This window comes from Hordeum vulgare, chromosome 3H (assembly GCF_904849725.1).
Source record: "Hordeum vulgare subsp. vulgare chromosome 3H, MorexV3_pseudomolecules_assembly, whole genome shotgun sequence".
Lineage (NCBI taxonomy): Eukaryota > Viridiplantae > Streptophyta > Magnoliopsida > Poales > Poaceae > Hordeum > Hordeum vulgare.
Genome location: NC_058520.1, coordinates 531,228,052 through 531,242,885, shown reverse-complemented (window position 1 = coordinate 531,242,885; position 14,834 = coordinate 531,228,052). Strand labels below are relative to the sequence as shown.

Below are 14,834 nucleotides of genomic sequence, written 5' to 3'. Positions count from 1 at the left end.
TCGAACGGACGGGCCGAAAACCAAGTGTCACTAGGAAAGGAACATGAACCGAGAAAAAGGCAGCAGAAGCGGCGGAGTGTTACACGAAACGCCGCTCCTAGCCTCCAGTGCAGATGAATCGACGTGCAGCGTCTACTGCAGCTTAGGCCGCGCACACGTCCGGCAATCACCGGGGCTGTTAGGCCAGCGTCACTGACCATGTACCAATCCGGGCGCCGATGAGTCACGAACACGGAGCCATTGACTGGCCAACACACCGCGGGTGCCGATGAGTGGTGATGGGCACGCAGCCATTGACTGGCCGAACGCCGCGCCGCGCTGCGGTGACACGGAGCCAAAACCTGTCGAATCCGCAGCCGCAAAGCGGAGCTCGGCCGAACGATCGATCTGTGGCGCGGAAACCGGCCACACGAACCTGCGGGCGTCCACGGAAATGGCAAGTGTACGTCCGACTTAGAGTCGGCTGAAATTTCCTGGTCCGTCACCTTCGGTCGCCGTCGTCCTGCTCCTCGAATCGTGACGGCATGTGCGGCGGCGAATGAGCTGGAACGTCGGTGAGAAGCTACATCAGGGAGGTTGCAGCCACATGCATGGTCCTTCCTGGGAGGCCGGCGCATAGCATGGGCTTCATTCGGTTCTGAATCTGGTCGTGTCAGGTAGGTCTCGTATGGGACACAACAGAGCAGAGCATTTTATCATTTTCAAGGATCCACCGTCAACATGCTGCGAGCCTCATCAATTCATGAATGTGAAATTTGGCTTTGGCGTGCCGCGTGCGTAAAGCAGGCTACTCTACTCTAGCTGTTAATCTCTTGCCGCCTTTGCCTGGCCACGCCTGACCCTTATCAGTTCATCGTCTCGAGGATGATGATCTTTGTTACAAAAGCTAAACATAGAAGAGACTAGTTGCTAAGGTTTTTAATATACTTAGTATACCTTATTTAAATACCGATGCATTGGAAGAGACCATATTCTCTTGCTGCCTTCGCCCTGGCCTCGTCCCATCCTTATCAGGATGATGATCTTTGTTACTGTAATATTATTAATTAAAGCGGCAGATCAAAGAGCTTATGCCCTCCCATCCTATGATAACAATTACAGTCGTTGTCGATGGAAGACGAACATGACTGTCGCCATCTTATCCCCGGGGAAATCAGTAGAAGCATGCGCCCATCTCGGGCCAATTTGGATGCAGACGAATGATGGTTCGGAATTTGAGCAATTCTAGTAGTAAACTATTACTAACGGATTCTGACTTTCAGGTTTAAATACAGGTACCGTGCTGTTGATGGCTGATACGTCAGTGGGATGTTGATTTGTGCGATGAAATATATGATCGTATGACCGCTTTTGTTTTGTTAAATGAAAAGCATATTCCCGGCTTATACTTTTCATGATAACATGCGGGTTCGTCTGGTGTACAACATTTGTTATTAACACATCTTGACTTGGCAAAGTCGACCACAGACGTCTCTAGTTGATGGAAAGGTCTCCTTTCATTAAGGAACATCGTCGAAAAATCTGAAATAAATCTAGCAAAATTTCAAAAGAAACTTAATCATTGAGCTACATTTAGTTCGCGAGTGTATAACATTCTGATGGGTGTGGCTATTTCTTATCTATAAGAGAATTAAATAAGTTTCATTTAATTGTTACACCATTTTATTTTAAGTGGAGATTTGTACGGATTTTTTCCTTTTCAATAATAAAATAATACAAGTCTTAGGTAAGATTTTGTTAATTCATAGTATGTAAATGGTAATCATTTAAATGAGAATTAGCAAGTCCGTGCTCTAGTTGTGAAAAGGCCATTCAGATGTGTCATTTTATTGATAGTAGATTTTGGAAAGCTTGAATGAAAGAAATGCCAGAAGAAGTTAATTAAATGCAAATGGAGCAATCGATTATTTCAAGGGTATGTGCGCACTTAAGGATTTGTTATTGTGCAAGATTTTCCGTCAAAGCAATTTCATAGAAATTTAGTGAATTTTTTATTCTATAAGGATCGTTTGATTTGTGGTCAAAGTTTAATAAAATTGTAGTCGTAAGCAGAGCGATTGACCTTCAGTGATCCTCTAGGATGCGTTTTGAATGCTGTGGCGGCCTAGGCGATCATACAACTTTCACCATCAAACGCCTATTTGAGGTATTACATACTTAGAAACTTAAATACAATATTTGCATGAATAAATTACCAATAACTGTTCATTAGAATATATTTTATTTTGGCAGATAGTGTGGTATCATATCATTTCTCATCGCGTCGGGAACTTTGTACTCCCTCCGTCCCAAAATAAGTGTCTTAAGCTTAGTACAACTTTGTACTAGACCTAGTGTAAAGTTGAGACAGTTATTTTGGGACGGATGGAGTATTTGCTCCACAAAGACTTGTGCATACGCCCTAAGCGAGGCGTTTAGGCGACACTTAGAGCCTAATTGTGCCTAAGCATTACATATGTGTCATTTAACGGAGTCCATAGAATTGCAAAGCATAAGAATGTTTACTTTAGTCCAGTTTCCTGTAATTTCACAAAAATCCTATTGAGCCATGTTTCTATGACGATCAGGGCATGCACCCAATCTTCAACTGAGTTCATGCATTTATAGTGTGGTGCAACCAAGTACTAGTTTTTATTACACATTCACGTGTTTTCAGTTCCTCGACTATTCAACATAGCATGACATTGGAACCATATGTTTATGAACCAAGTAGACCAAGCTAAGGCGAGTCAATCCACGCATGTTGTCTATAGTTGACAAGAAAATAACATGTACAACATATACCGATGTCACATCTTAACAAATGGCCTCATTTTATTATTTTAGAGAGAGGATTTTCATTTAACTATGAACCCATGAAACGGGGAAGGGGGGGATCATGTAACTGTTTTCTTCCGCTCGAGAAAAAGAAAGATGGCAAGGCTTTTCAATGCAGTCACAACTCTGCCTCCGGTTGCCTTCTAGTAAGATGGAGCGAACCCAAATGTGATTGATCTTGGAGTTTGGGTATTCCCAAGCATGACTAAGGTCTAGTCCATGTGCTAGCCTGCAGTGGCGAGGCGATGGTGTCATCCGCAACATGCGATAAGTTATCCCTGTTTTCTCCTCATTCCAGCTAGTTGATTGGTGGCAATGTTGTGTGTGTGGAGCTTTGGTTAGGGCCAGATCATGACCCCATCGTTGTCTATGTTTTTCAACTTGGTTTGAGAACACCCTCGGCGGATTAATTAGGCCACAACGGTTCGTGCTTTGGTAATCTGTATTATTCTTCGTTCGGGAAATCACGACCAACTTTGGCTTCATTTGGGAAGCTAGTGATTGTAGTGAGGGTAGACCTCATCAATTTGTGAGGATAGACGATATACTTATCCAACTCTCCTCACCACTTTCTTCTCTGGAACGACAGTCTGAAAATCAATTCTATGTCGCCATCTTCTTCTGGCTCCGACCAACGGTTTCCGTCCAATGTGTCGACATTAAACGACGTTACCCAGTCTCCAAGGGTGTTCCAGAGGTTCACATATAGGATCGAGCTTTGCTTGCAACACGTATTCGGTGACTACATGAGAAATACGGCGTCGACATACTCAAGGAGTAGTATTTTTTTTGTGAGGACGGTCTTATAAGTGCTGCACAATTTTAATATATGACATCCCCCCGGGGGCAAAAAAATAAGGAAAGATATTGCATGCAAGGAGAAGGAGGTGAGATGTACATAGCTAGGCACTTGATAGTGTGCATTATTTGAGATTTGTGATGGACCGTGCATTCATGGACATAGGTTTTAGATATTTATATACTATCATTGCTCTTGTATAAACTAAACGTTGGCATTATCACCCTTCTTCCTGAAAGAGAAGACTATAATATCGCCCTTGTATAAACTAAACGTTGGCATTATCACCTTGCTTCCTAAAAGAGAAGAAGCTATTAAGATACAACATTTTTTCCAATTTGTTTACTCAATGTTAGCTTCAAGTTTTTTTTAATCAAAGTTGCAACTAATCATGTGACTATGATTGCTCACAAGGAGATGAGACCTACACATGTGACTTTCATGACAGGAAGATATATCGTAGAGGAAGTTGTAGTTTTGCATAGAAACCACCCATGATTTGCATTCTAGTAAACCCGATTTGGTTATCTCCAAGGTGGATTTTGAAAAGACACTGGATAAAATCAAATGACCCTTTCTGCAACAAGCTATGCACATGAAAGACTTCGAGGCGAAATGATGCCAATGGGTCAACTCATTTGTTAGTGGGGGTAGCCTAAGTGTAAAGGTAAAATAATGACATTGGTCGTTAATTATTTCGAGACGAGAGAATGATTGTGTCAGGGGGATCATCTGTCGCTCATCCTTTTCAATATTGTTGCAGACCTGATAGCAATACTTTTTAGTCGTGCTAAGCGAGCGGGTCAAGTTGTGGGATTTATTATCTGAAAGCGTGTATTATCAACTAGAGGCAGGGTGAATTGAAGATTTTAAACAAACTCTTCAATATATGTTTTATAAAACATAGGGTATTTTTAAAAAGTTCACCATGTATTCACAAAATGTTAAGTGTGTATTTCAAAAATGGTAGTCATATAATTTATAAAATTAGTCGTATATCAAAAATGTTAAACGTATATAATTTTTTATCATATACTTAAAAATCATTCAATATTTATTTTAAAAACGTTTGCCTTATACTAAAGGTGTTCATTATGTATTTGAAAAAATATTTATAGTATATAGGAAAAACACCACTATAATAAAAATATAAAATGTGCAAATGTGCAAAAATAGAAAAGGAAAGACAAAACAAAATTTAAAAATAGAAATTGAGAAAAGATAAAAATAATGAAACATGACAGTTCGTTATGTGAGCCGACCCTTCTGAAATACGGAGTAGTCTGCAATGAAGCGTTGACTATTTAACACACGTAGGCCTCCTATTGGATTGGTCAGTTTAAAAGATGGAACCTTCGCAAAACTGGAATCCCTATACAAGATAATAGCTAAATGGGCCGGTCAAGTTTTGTTCGCTCACAAAAAGAGGAAGGTCGACAATTTGACGAACTATGCGTCTTATAGGATTTGTCACGCAATTCCTATTTGGTGAGGTCAAAAGAACATTTCTTCGCTGAAGTGCGGCCTCTCGGTGCCCCCAGTTTGAGAAGGCCCACGATCGGTTCGTTGATTCTCCTTTTTTTTTGCACGTGCTTGTGCAAATCAATCGAATCATCCGCATGTTTAGTCGTACGATGTGCCACCTAGGGCCGTTGGATCATAGCAACACCATGGCAACATCGCATCGCCATCGTTTCAGCTAGCGCCATTGCAGTCCCACGCGATGCTCCAACGAAGCATCGTCGACGTCCGATGAGCTCCATTATATCCCCGGCGAAGCTCCGTTGTAACTCCGATCGAGTTTCATTGCAGCACCAACGGTCCCGCGAAGCTCCATTGCAATCCGGGTCGAGCTTCACTTCAAACGTCCTCGGTTCCGATGAAGCTCCGTAGCAACTCTGGTGGAGCTTCAACGCAACACAGGTGCCTCCGAGGGAGCTATATTGCAACTCTGACCTTCATTATTGTGTTGGCTATGCTCTCAACGGTCCGACGTTGCTCTGTTACAACACCAGCGGTGCTCCGACAACTTCAAGCTAGGCAACATCACCGGAGTTCCAGAGGCTTCCTTGGCCACTCACCACGGTCCTGTTGCAGCAGCCCACGAAGGCAGCCATGAAAGGCGGCCGGCAACGTAGGAGCTCCTCACAATTCGTGGTCTCTCGCACGGCGGTGTTGTAGCACTGGCTGCCTCCGTCGCTGACGACCATGGCAACCCTGCGTTGATGCTTCGTTGCAGCACAAACACGACAACTTTTGGTGACGGGGCTTGCAACGTCCCTATAGCACGATATGGGAGGAGGAGAAGAAGGAGGGGGCAAGTCTCCGGCAATGGCGACGACCGACTCTGCTTCCTCCCCTGTGGTCTGCATCAAAGAGACGAGTGGGAGAGAGAGAAAGGACAGAGACGCTAGGGAGGGGATGCCTCGCGCCTGTTTGAGGATAACGTAGAAAAGGGGTGAGAATAAGGTTGGATGGATGTCGTGGGAAGGCCTACGAGGGCATGTGTCGAACAGAGGAACAGGTTTACGAGAGACATAGATCATTCAGTTGATTATGATCGTTTTCCTTTTTTTTTTCCTTTTTCCTTATTAATTATTAAAAAAAATCATGTACTACTCCAAGTTCATTCCGTCTTACAAAAATGTTTGTCGCATGTCAAGAAAATGTTCACAGTACGCTACAAAAACTTCCTGATGCATTATGAAAATGTTCGTCGTATATTAGAAATGGTTCAACAATATAAAAATGTTCATTGTGTGTTTCGAAAGTTGTTCAACACATATTACATGAATGTTCAATGTGTCCGCAAAAACCGTGTTTGACGTATATTACAAAATTCCAAAGCATATTACAAAATTGTTTAATGTATGTACTCATATAATATCAAACGAGCATCTATATGTAAGATATATTTTATGATAGAAAAGAGTCCATCTCGTATTTTGAAAATGTTCATCGTATATTAGAAATGTGTTCAACAAACATTACAAATTGTTCAACCAACATATACTAAAAAACATTCAATGTGCGTTTTCAAAAATATGCAAAACAGAACAAAACCAGAAAATCGGTCTGATACATTAAAACGAGACACTACAATAAACCAACTAAAACATGAAGAAAAATAAAATAAAATAACATTGCTGGCATGCAGAGTAAGCCGGTCCAGTAGGCATGCGCCTGTGTGAAGCTGCCTCCTTTTGACGCAGGCATCACAAAGGGGATCTCTCGCTGGGCATTTCTTATTTGACATGCGCCTGTGTAAAATTTCTTACTCGCCGCGCGTTGTGAAGCCTTGACGGCGCTTCGCACACGCATTCCCATCGTTCGGTCAAGAGTGGCCCGCCCATTTCTTGTTCCATTGTCCCGATTCAGGGACAAGCCGGTTTTTCCGGTTTTGAGAAACTTTCAAAGGTCGCGTAAACTGTTTTTTTTTCGATTTTATTTATTCATTTGTTTCTTCTGTTTTTGTTTTAAAAAATGTTCTGAATTTTTCAAAACAGTTTTGTATTTTTAAAAAATATTCTGGATTTCTAAAAAATATTATCTATTTTCAAAAAATGTTTTTTGCTTTTCAAAAATGTTCTTCAAATTCGAAATTTATTTTTGATTTTGAAAAAAAATTCTGGATTTTTAAAAAAAGTTCTGGATTTCCAAAAACTGTTCTTCAAACTTGGAAATATTTTTTGCTTTCTAAAAAAATATTTCTTATTTTACGCAGGCATCACAAAGGGGATCTCTCGCTGGGCATTTCTTATTTGACGGTGCAGCAAAATTCCTTACTCGCCGCACGTTGTGAAGCCTTGACGACGCTTCGCACAGCAATTCCCATCGTTCCAGCGTCACGATTCAGGCACAAGCCGGTTTTTCGGGTTTTAAGAAACTTTCAAAAGGTTGCGTGAACCTTTTTTTCGGTTTTCTTTATTCATTTTTTCTTCTGTTCTTGTTTTGAAAAATGTTCTGGATTTTTCAAAACAATTTTTTATTTTCTAAAAATGTACTGGATTTCTCAAAAATATTCTCCATTTCCGGAAAATGTTCTGTGCTTTTCAAAAATGTTCTTCAAATTCGAATTTTATTTCATATAAAACTCCTGGATTATTTTCAAAAAAGTTCTGGATTTTTTTTAAAAAATCAGAATTTCCAAAAAGTGTTCTTCAAACTCGGAAATGTTTTTTGCTTTCTAAGAAAAAGTTAGTTATTTTCAAAACTTGTTCTGGATTGTCGAAAAATGTTGCGAATGTCCAAAAATTGTACTTTTAATGCGAAAAATGTTTTTCCTTTTTAAAAAAGTTGTCGATTTTAAACAATGTACATAATTTTCGAAAAATGTTCTGAACTTTCAAAATATGTTTGCTATTTAATATAATATTTTCAAAGCTTCGAAATATTTTCCCTTTTCCCAATATTCGTGGGAATTTCAAAAATTGGTATTTTAAAATTATTTCCTAAAGTTAAATAATGTTCACGTTTTCCTTTTCTTAGGAGTTTCAAAAAATGTTCCAAATTCATACATTGTTCACAAATTTAATTCAAAAATTGTTCTTCAATTTTGGAAAATCTTTTTGCTTTTTAGAAAACGGTCTGTATTTTCAAAACATATTCTGTATTTTAAAAAAAGTTCATGTTTTCATGTTTCGTTCAAGTTTTGGAAAAATGTTCCGTTTAAAAAATTCTTTGCAATATTTGTGTTTTGAAATTTATTTCTGGAGTTTGAAATTTTTTTGCATACAAAAGTTGGTCATGTTTCCAATTTTTTGTGAATTTGAAAATTGTTCCTGATTTTGAAAAATTGTTTCTATTCAGATTTTTTAGGTAGTTAAAAAAATGTTCACTTCTCCAAGATTCATTTGCGTGTTTAAAAAATGTTAGAGTTTCCCATTTGATAAAACTTTCATGTTTTGTTTTCGAAATAAAAAGTTTTGTGGTCGAAATTTTTGAAAACATTCGGATCAGCGTTTAAGCTTCTTAAGGTTTTGTGCTGTTCTGTAAACATGAAGGGTCGTTAGCTCGAGTGGCTACAATCATAAGCTCATGAACAATTTTTTTAACTGGCGCTGTCAGCTTTCTTAAATGGGCTGGCCCATCTATACGCCTGGTGTCGATATTTGTTTTGAAAATTTTGTGAAACTTTTGGAATATCAATGATTTTTTTTAAAATTTCAATGATTTTTTAAGTTCATGAACTTTTCTCCGAAAATCGACGAATCTCTTCTAAATTATTAAAATTCTGTGGACCTTTTTGAACACCGATGAACTCATGAACATCTTTTTGAAAATGGATGATTTTCTTTCAAAATTGACGAACTTTTTTCTAATATACATGAACAATTTTTGAATTTATATGACCTTTTTCAAATTTAATAAACTTTTTAGAAATTTAATTAAGTTTTTCCAAATTGGTGAATTTTTTCCAATTTAAATGAACTTCGTTTTTCAAATTGATGCACTTTTTTCAAAACTGATGAAACTTTTTTAAAGATATGAACATTTTTTCAAATGTATGAACCTTTTCTTTAAATTTGTAATCTTTTTTATTCCATATTATTATTTTCTTCACAAATACAAAATCAGGACAGTTTTTTACTGGGTCAGCGGTAAAAACATTTTTACCTATATTAATAAAACACCTATTGCTTCTGTGGTACGTCATTTAAATTGTCCTTGAAGTTGGCTTAAATTATCCACTATGCCACAAATAAGTCAAAAAAACGGTTCAATTTTTTTTTTCTTGTCAAAGTCGTTGTACGCTATCCTTCTTAAAGCTTGAAACCGTGATTTGTCAATACCATGTGTGAGGCGTAGTGGCTGGTGCAACTCTTGTGCATCTAGGAGAGCTAGGTTTGATCCCTGCTCTAGCACTTTTTCTGCCCCTTTTCTCTCTTTTTGTTTCTTTTTTTCTTCTTTTTTCAGTTCTTCTATGTTTTTTATTCTTTTCTCTTTTGGCATAAACTTTGCACAAATATTAATCATGGATTTAAGAAATGTCAAACTTATAGACAAAAAAGTTTCCATATATATAAATAATGTACAGTGCGTAGGGATCGTATATAATATATTTTTCTTTTATTTTGAAAATATTGATCAAGTATTTAAAAAACTTTAAATGTACATAGAAAAATGTTTTCAATGTATAAGAAAAACATATACAAAGATATACAATGTGTATAGTAGACATAAAGAATATAACTTTTCAAAATGTTAATCGTGTATTTGGATAATGTCAAACATGTATATAAAAAATGTTCACGATGCATACAAAATATGTAGACTGTGTATAAAAATAGTAGACATCAAAATTAAATAAGTTTTAAAAATGTTAACCATGAAATTGAAAATATTAAACGTGTATATATATAATGTTTTTGATGTCACCCGCAAAAAAAATGTTTCTGATGTATAAAAAACTGAACAATGATGCTTACACAAACTTTACATAAACCAATGGCTTAGCTTTGATTTTTCATATTATTTTAAACTGTTTTTCTGATGGTTTTTTTAAGTATATCGATGTTGATATACAATCTTAAACATTTGGCATGCATGTACTTATAAATTTATTGTTTACGATGGAGCTGTCTGATATATTTGCAACCAAATTAGACTTTACTTTGATTACAAATGCATACACTTAAATCAGCAAGACAAAAATAATGCTCTTATGCATATGCTATCATTATTTAATAAAACATACTTTGCTATTTTCATCGGCATCATCGAGGAGGAGAGAGACCATGCAACTTGAAACATCAAGTAAGATCATATCCATGCTTACTTATTATATGTTCATTAATAATATAAGTTCACATGACATAAATTTAAATTGTTTGGAATACCTGTACGCAATATTCTTTCATGCTTTGATTTCTTGATTTGTTAATTAAATATGCATCGAGTTGGCGTATACTCCCTCTGTAACTAAGCATATTGAACGTACTGAATTTTCTCAGAGAGAGAGAGAGAGAGAGGGACCTTAAAATGTGATGTCATTTGGAACTAAAAGACGTAGACCTATTAAGGTCTTAAGTCGTGATTATTGTGTTAAGAGTACATGTTATTTTCTCTCCCGTTACAACGCACGGGCTCTTTCGCTAGTAGAGTAAAAAGAAAACTGAGCAGCTCGTGAGCGTGCTAGTGGGCCGACCGATGCCAACGATGCTGCAGACGGCGGATCATTAACAGGCGTCTGGAGCGCTGACTAGGAGCCCCTCCTCTCGCTGGATAGCGACCCAGCACGTACCCTCTCGCGAGCAATGTCCCTTCTGGTTTGAGAAAGGTTGACGTTCCTGGACCGGTTTTTCTTTTTTTCTTTTTTATTTATTTGGATTTTTTTTTCAGTTTCATTAGTTTTTAATTTTATTTTCATTTGCCATTTTTATCTTCATTTGGTTTATTTTATTGTTTTTCGTTTTTCTTATTATTATTATTTCAACAACGCTATGTGTCTGTCGTTAGATTAAATGAAAACAACGGTTGCCTCCCGTGACGTTGGATTGACCCACAACGTACCGTCAAATCTCCCCAATGAGGTGCGCCACGATTGCAACAAGGTATATGTTGCGCAGCTCGCTCTGCAACAATGACTTTGTTGCAAAAACACTAGAGGTGTTATTTTTGATCAATTTTTCTATTTATTTTTGCCATCACTTTTTCTTTGCAACACAGATTATGTTATGGGAGGGCTTTTGCAATAAAGGTGGTGTTGCGGGATTTTATTTTCCATTTCCACCTTTTGCAACATAGGTAATGTTGAATGAGGACTTTTACAACATGAATGATGTTGTGAAGATTTTTCACCCAAAAAAGGATGTTGTCTGCAAGAAAATGTAAGCGACAGAGATGATGTTGCGGGAGAACTTCTGCAACAAGGCTCTTGTTGCGAAAAATATAAAAAACATCGCCTGTCGAAGTGACGACGGAGGGCAAGAGGAGAGGTTGGGGCGGCATAGAGATGCGATGCTTGGGTATGCGCACTCGAGCAGTGTCCATGACGGCAAGTGGGCATAGTGATGCAAGGAAGGAGATGCAATGCTCGTGAAGTTTCTAGAGAAGAGGCACGTGTTGTTCGGGACCACGAGGATACATATCTACCAATGGAGAAGACTGAAGCAATAATAGGATCCGCCGGCTGATGGGAATAGTTCCCTTATTATTTTGTGAAGATCTTTCAAATCATGAACATTTAGAAAATTCGAATTTTTTTGGACTAGTGATTTTTATTCGAAAATTTTGAATATTTTATGAATTCATGAATATTTTTGGAATTCATGAATACAGTTTTTACAAATTGACGAACATTTTCTGAAATCTGGGAACGATTCTTGAAATACATGAACATTTTTTATTAATTGTTTTTGAAACAAAAAAAATTGAATGTTAAATTTGTTGTAAAATTTGGAAAAAAATCAAAATTGTCAGACATTTTTAGTTCAAATTATTATTATTTGAGTCAAATCACATTTGATTTTGTGCATTTTATTGAAGTCCAAACATTTCTAAATCATCAGTATTTTATAATACGAGAGTATTTTTCGAATTCATGAAAAGTGTTTGAAATGAAATTATTTTTGGGAAACCCCAATCATTTCTTTTTCTTCTTGAGATTCATGAATAGTGCAAAGGTGCCATGCACCCGCACATGGGTCGGGCCATCACCTTCTTGTCCCGTTCAGATCTCGCTCCGATACGAACTATAACATAAGAGGGCTTCCTTATTTGCTGTTGAGCCGCTCATGATTTGTTCGTTTGTATTTGTTGCGCAACCTTTTCAGGTTGCCATTTGTACTTTTTTACAGCCAGCCATCCTAATTTTAACCACACGGATCTACTTTAATTATGATCCATGACGTGAAGCAGGCCATGAAGGAGATTATATTATGAAATCGCGTCCATTGAGTTTTTTTTGAGAAAAATTCGTTGGTTTTTTAAAGGGGAGGTATGTTGGTTGATTTAGAGGAGCAGTATAAAAGCAACTCCAAGAGCTCCTGTATCGCTGTTAGAAACTTTCATTTAGGAGAAGTTGGTGAAAAAATATATTCAGAAACAACTTTGTATACCCGACTTTTGTACGGGATCTGGTATGATCACATCCTTCATCGTGCAAATTATGAAAAATAACCTTCCCATATAATTTTGACGGGAGGATAACCGCCACAAACTTCACGAACAGAAGGTTGTGACGTCGGAACGCTGTTGTGTTGCCATTGGAATGCCGCTGCGGTGGAAAGTCGCTGCACCACTACGAGGCCAACCGGCACGACGTCATGCCGCACCTCCCCTCGCCGCCTCCTGCCATGCCTCATGAGGTCAACAGTCGTCAGGCAGCCCTGCCAACCCTGCGTTCGAAGGCCGCTCCGTCGCACACCCTGCATGGCCTTCCTAAGGAGGCCAACCGCCACGTGCCCTCTCGCCGCTAGGTCGAGCCGTCGCCGCTGTGAGACCGGCCACCGCACCACCCTGCATGGCCTTCCTAAGGAGGCCAACTGCCACGGGCCCTCTCGCCGCTAGGTCGAGCCGTCGCCGCCGCGAGAACGGCCACCGCACCACCTTAGAGCAAAAAGGAAAAAAAATCATGCATAATACTCCTTCCGTTCTTAAATATAAGACTTTTTAGAGGTTGCATTATAGGCTACATACAAAACAAAATAATTAAATTTATATTCTAAAAAATGTTTATATAAATATGTATGTAGTTCATAGTATAATCTTTAAAATGCCTTATATTTAGGAAGAGTAGGATAAAGCTTGTAAAAACCAGTAAAAGAATCCTTGTCAAAAATTGCTTGCGCGTATCCTCATAAAAAAGTGCGCTGAGTTGAGTACAAGCAAGTGAACCAACGAAACCTAATACAGTGTCTTCCTATGACTATGTCAGCAGCAAAATTCCCCCAACGCACGCAGGCACGCACGCGGGTGACGGCACGGCCGCGTGTGCGGACCGCAGAAGGACGGCGGCGCAAACCGCCGTGCACCGCGCCGCTCACACGATTGCGTCGACGATGTCCGTGCGCGACAGCACGACGCCGGCCCGGCACAGCGGACAGATCGGCTTGCGCTGGAGCCAGAGGTCGACGCACTCGGCGTGGTAGACGTGGCCGCACGCGCGCAGCCGCCGGCACCTGCCCCCGCCCACCGCCAGCGGCCCCTTGCAGATTGCGCACAGCGGCTCCTCGCGCTTGGCCTCGACTTCGACGGCGACGGCGACGGCCTCCTTGTCCAGCAGCCCCGCGCCGACGCCGACGCCGACGCCCTCCTTCGCCTCCTCGGCGCGGCGCCGGGCGACGGCGCAGCGCACCGCCCACGCGACCGCGAGCACCACCACCACCACCAGCGCGACGACGCCGAGAACTATCCACACGCCGGAGTCAACCATCGGCACGTCCGTGGGATCAAGTCGCCGCGCGTTGTTGTGACGGCGCGTGCCTACCTATACCTACGTACCAGATCTCCGCATATCACCGTGGAGTAGTGCTGCTGGGTGCAGTCCAAGTCCAAGAAGTTTGTTGTTCTAGTTCGTTTCCAATAATAATTAAAAAAACAGCATCCTCTGATACGTTTGTTTCGCAGAAGGAAACGGATTTGTGATCGAGGAAAGGACCCCGTAATTTGGATAAGTACGTGTGATCTTATCTTATACCCAAAACAAACTACCGCTGGGAGTCCAGCGCAATCGGCGCTGACCGCAAGAGGATTCCATTCAGTGACACGACCCAAAATAGAGGTAGTAACTAATAAACCGATCGTGCTACGTACTTCACCTGCCTGTCGACGGTGGCGCAGAGGGAGGGGGGATCACGTGCAGTCGTGCTCTAATTAGCCGTATAATTAATTCTGAGATTTTCCGAGTGGTTAATCACGAGCGCTTGTTGGATTTACACCTAGGCCATGCAAAGATGGCAATGCTTTACCCAAAATACCGATTTCTTTACGGGAGCTTTCGTTCTGCAAAGTATAAGCACGTTGGTCCCTAAGAAGAAAAGTATAGGCACGTTGGGCTTTTGCCGCTTTGAGCTGTTTAACCACGTATATGCGGAGCTGTTTGGTCGTGGAATTCATTTTCTAGTGTCTAAAGATCAAGAGTATGCATGGGTTAAGCACAATAAAACGAGTCGCTAAAGAGATCTTTGTTTATCTAGTAGCGTTTCATGTTCAAAAGTATACTTTGAATGACAAGGAACTCCAATTTATTCATTTTCTATGTGTACACGAGCAGGGT

At 39.8% G+C, this 14,834-nt stretch overlaps 1 protein-coding gene across 1 annotated transcript; it reads right to left on the bottom strand.

The window, feature by feature from the left end:
- Nucleotides 1-13,598: 13,598 nt before the first annotated feature.
- Nucleotides 13,599-14,117, bottom strand: LOC123440430 (E3 ubiquitin-protein ligase Os03g0188200-like). The gene has a single exon (XM_045116995.1). The coding sequence runs from the start codon at nucleotides 13,989-13,991 to the stop codon at nucleotides 13,599-13,601; it is 393 nt and encodes a 130-aa protein (XP_044972930.1). The 5' UTR covers nucleotides 13,992-14,117.
- Nucleotides 14,118-14,834: the final 717 nt, after the last annotated feature.

Bases quoted from the DNA above. Each gene is read 5' to 3' on its own strand.
- LOC123440430 (XM_045116995.1), bottom strand. From the start codon at position 13,991: ATGGTTGACTCCGGCGTGTGGATAGTTCTCGGCGTCGTCGCGCTGGTG.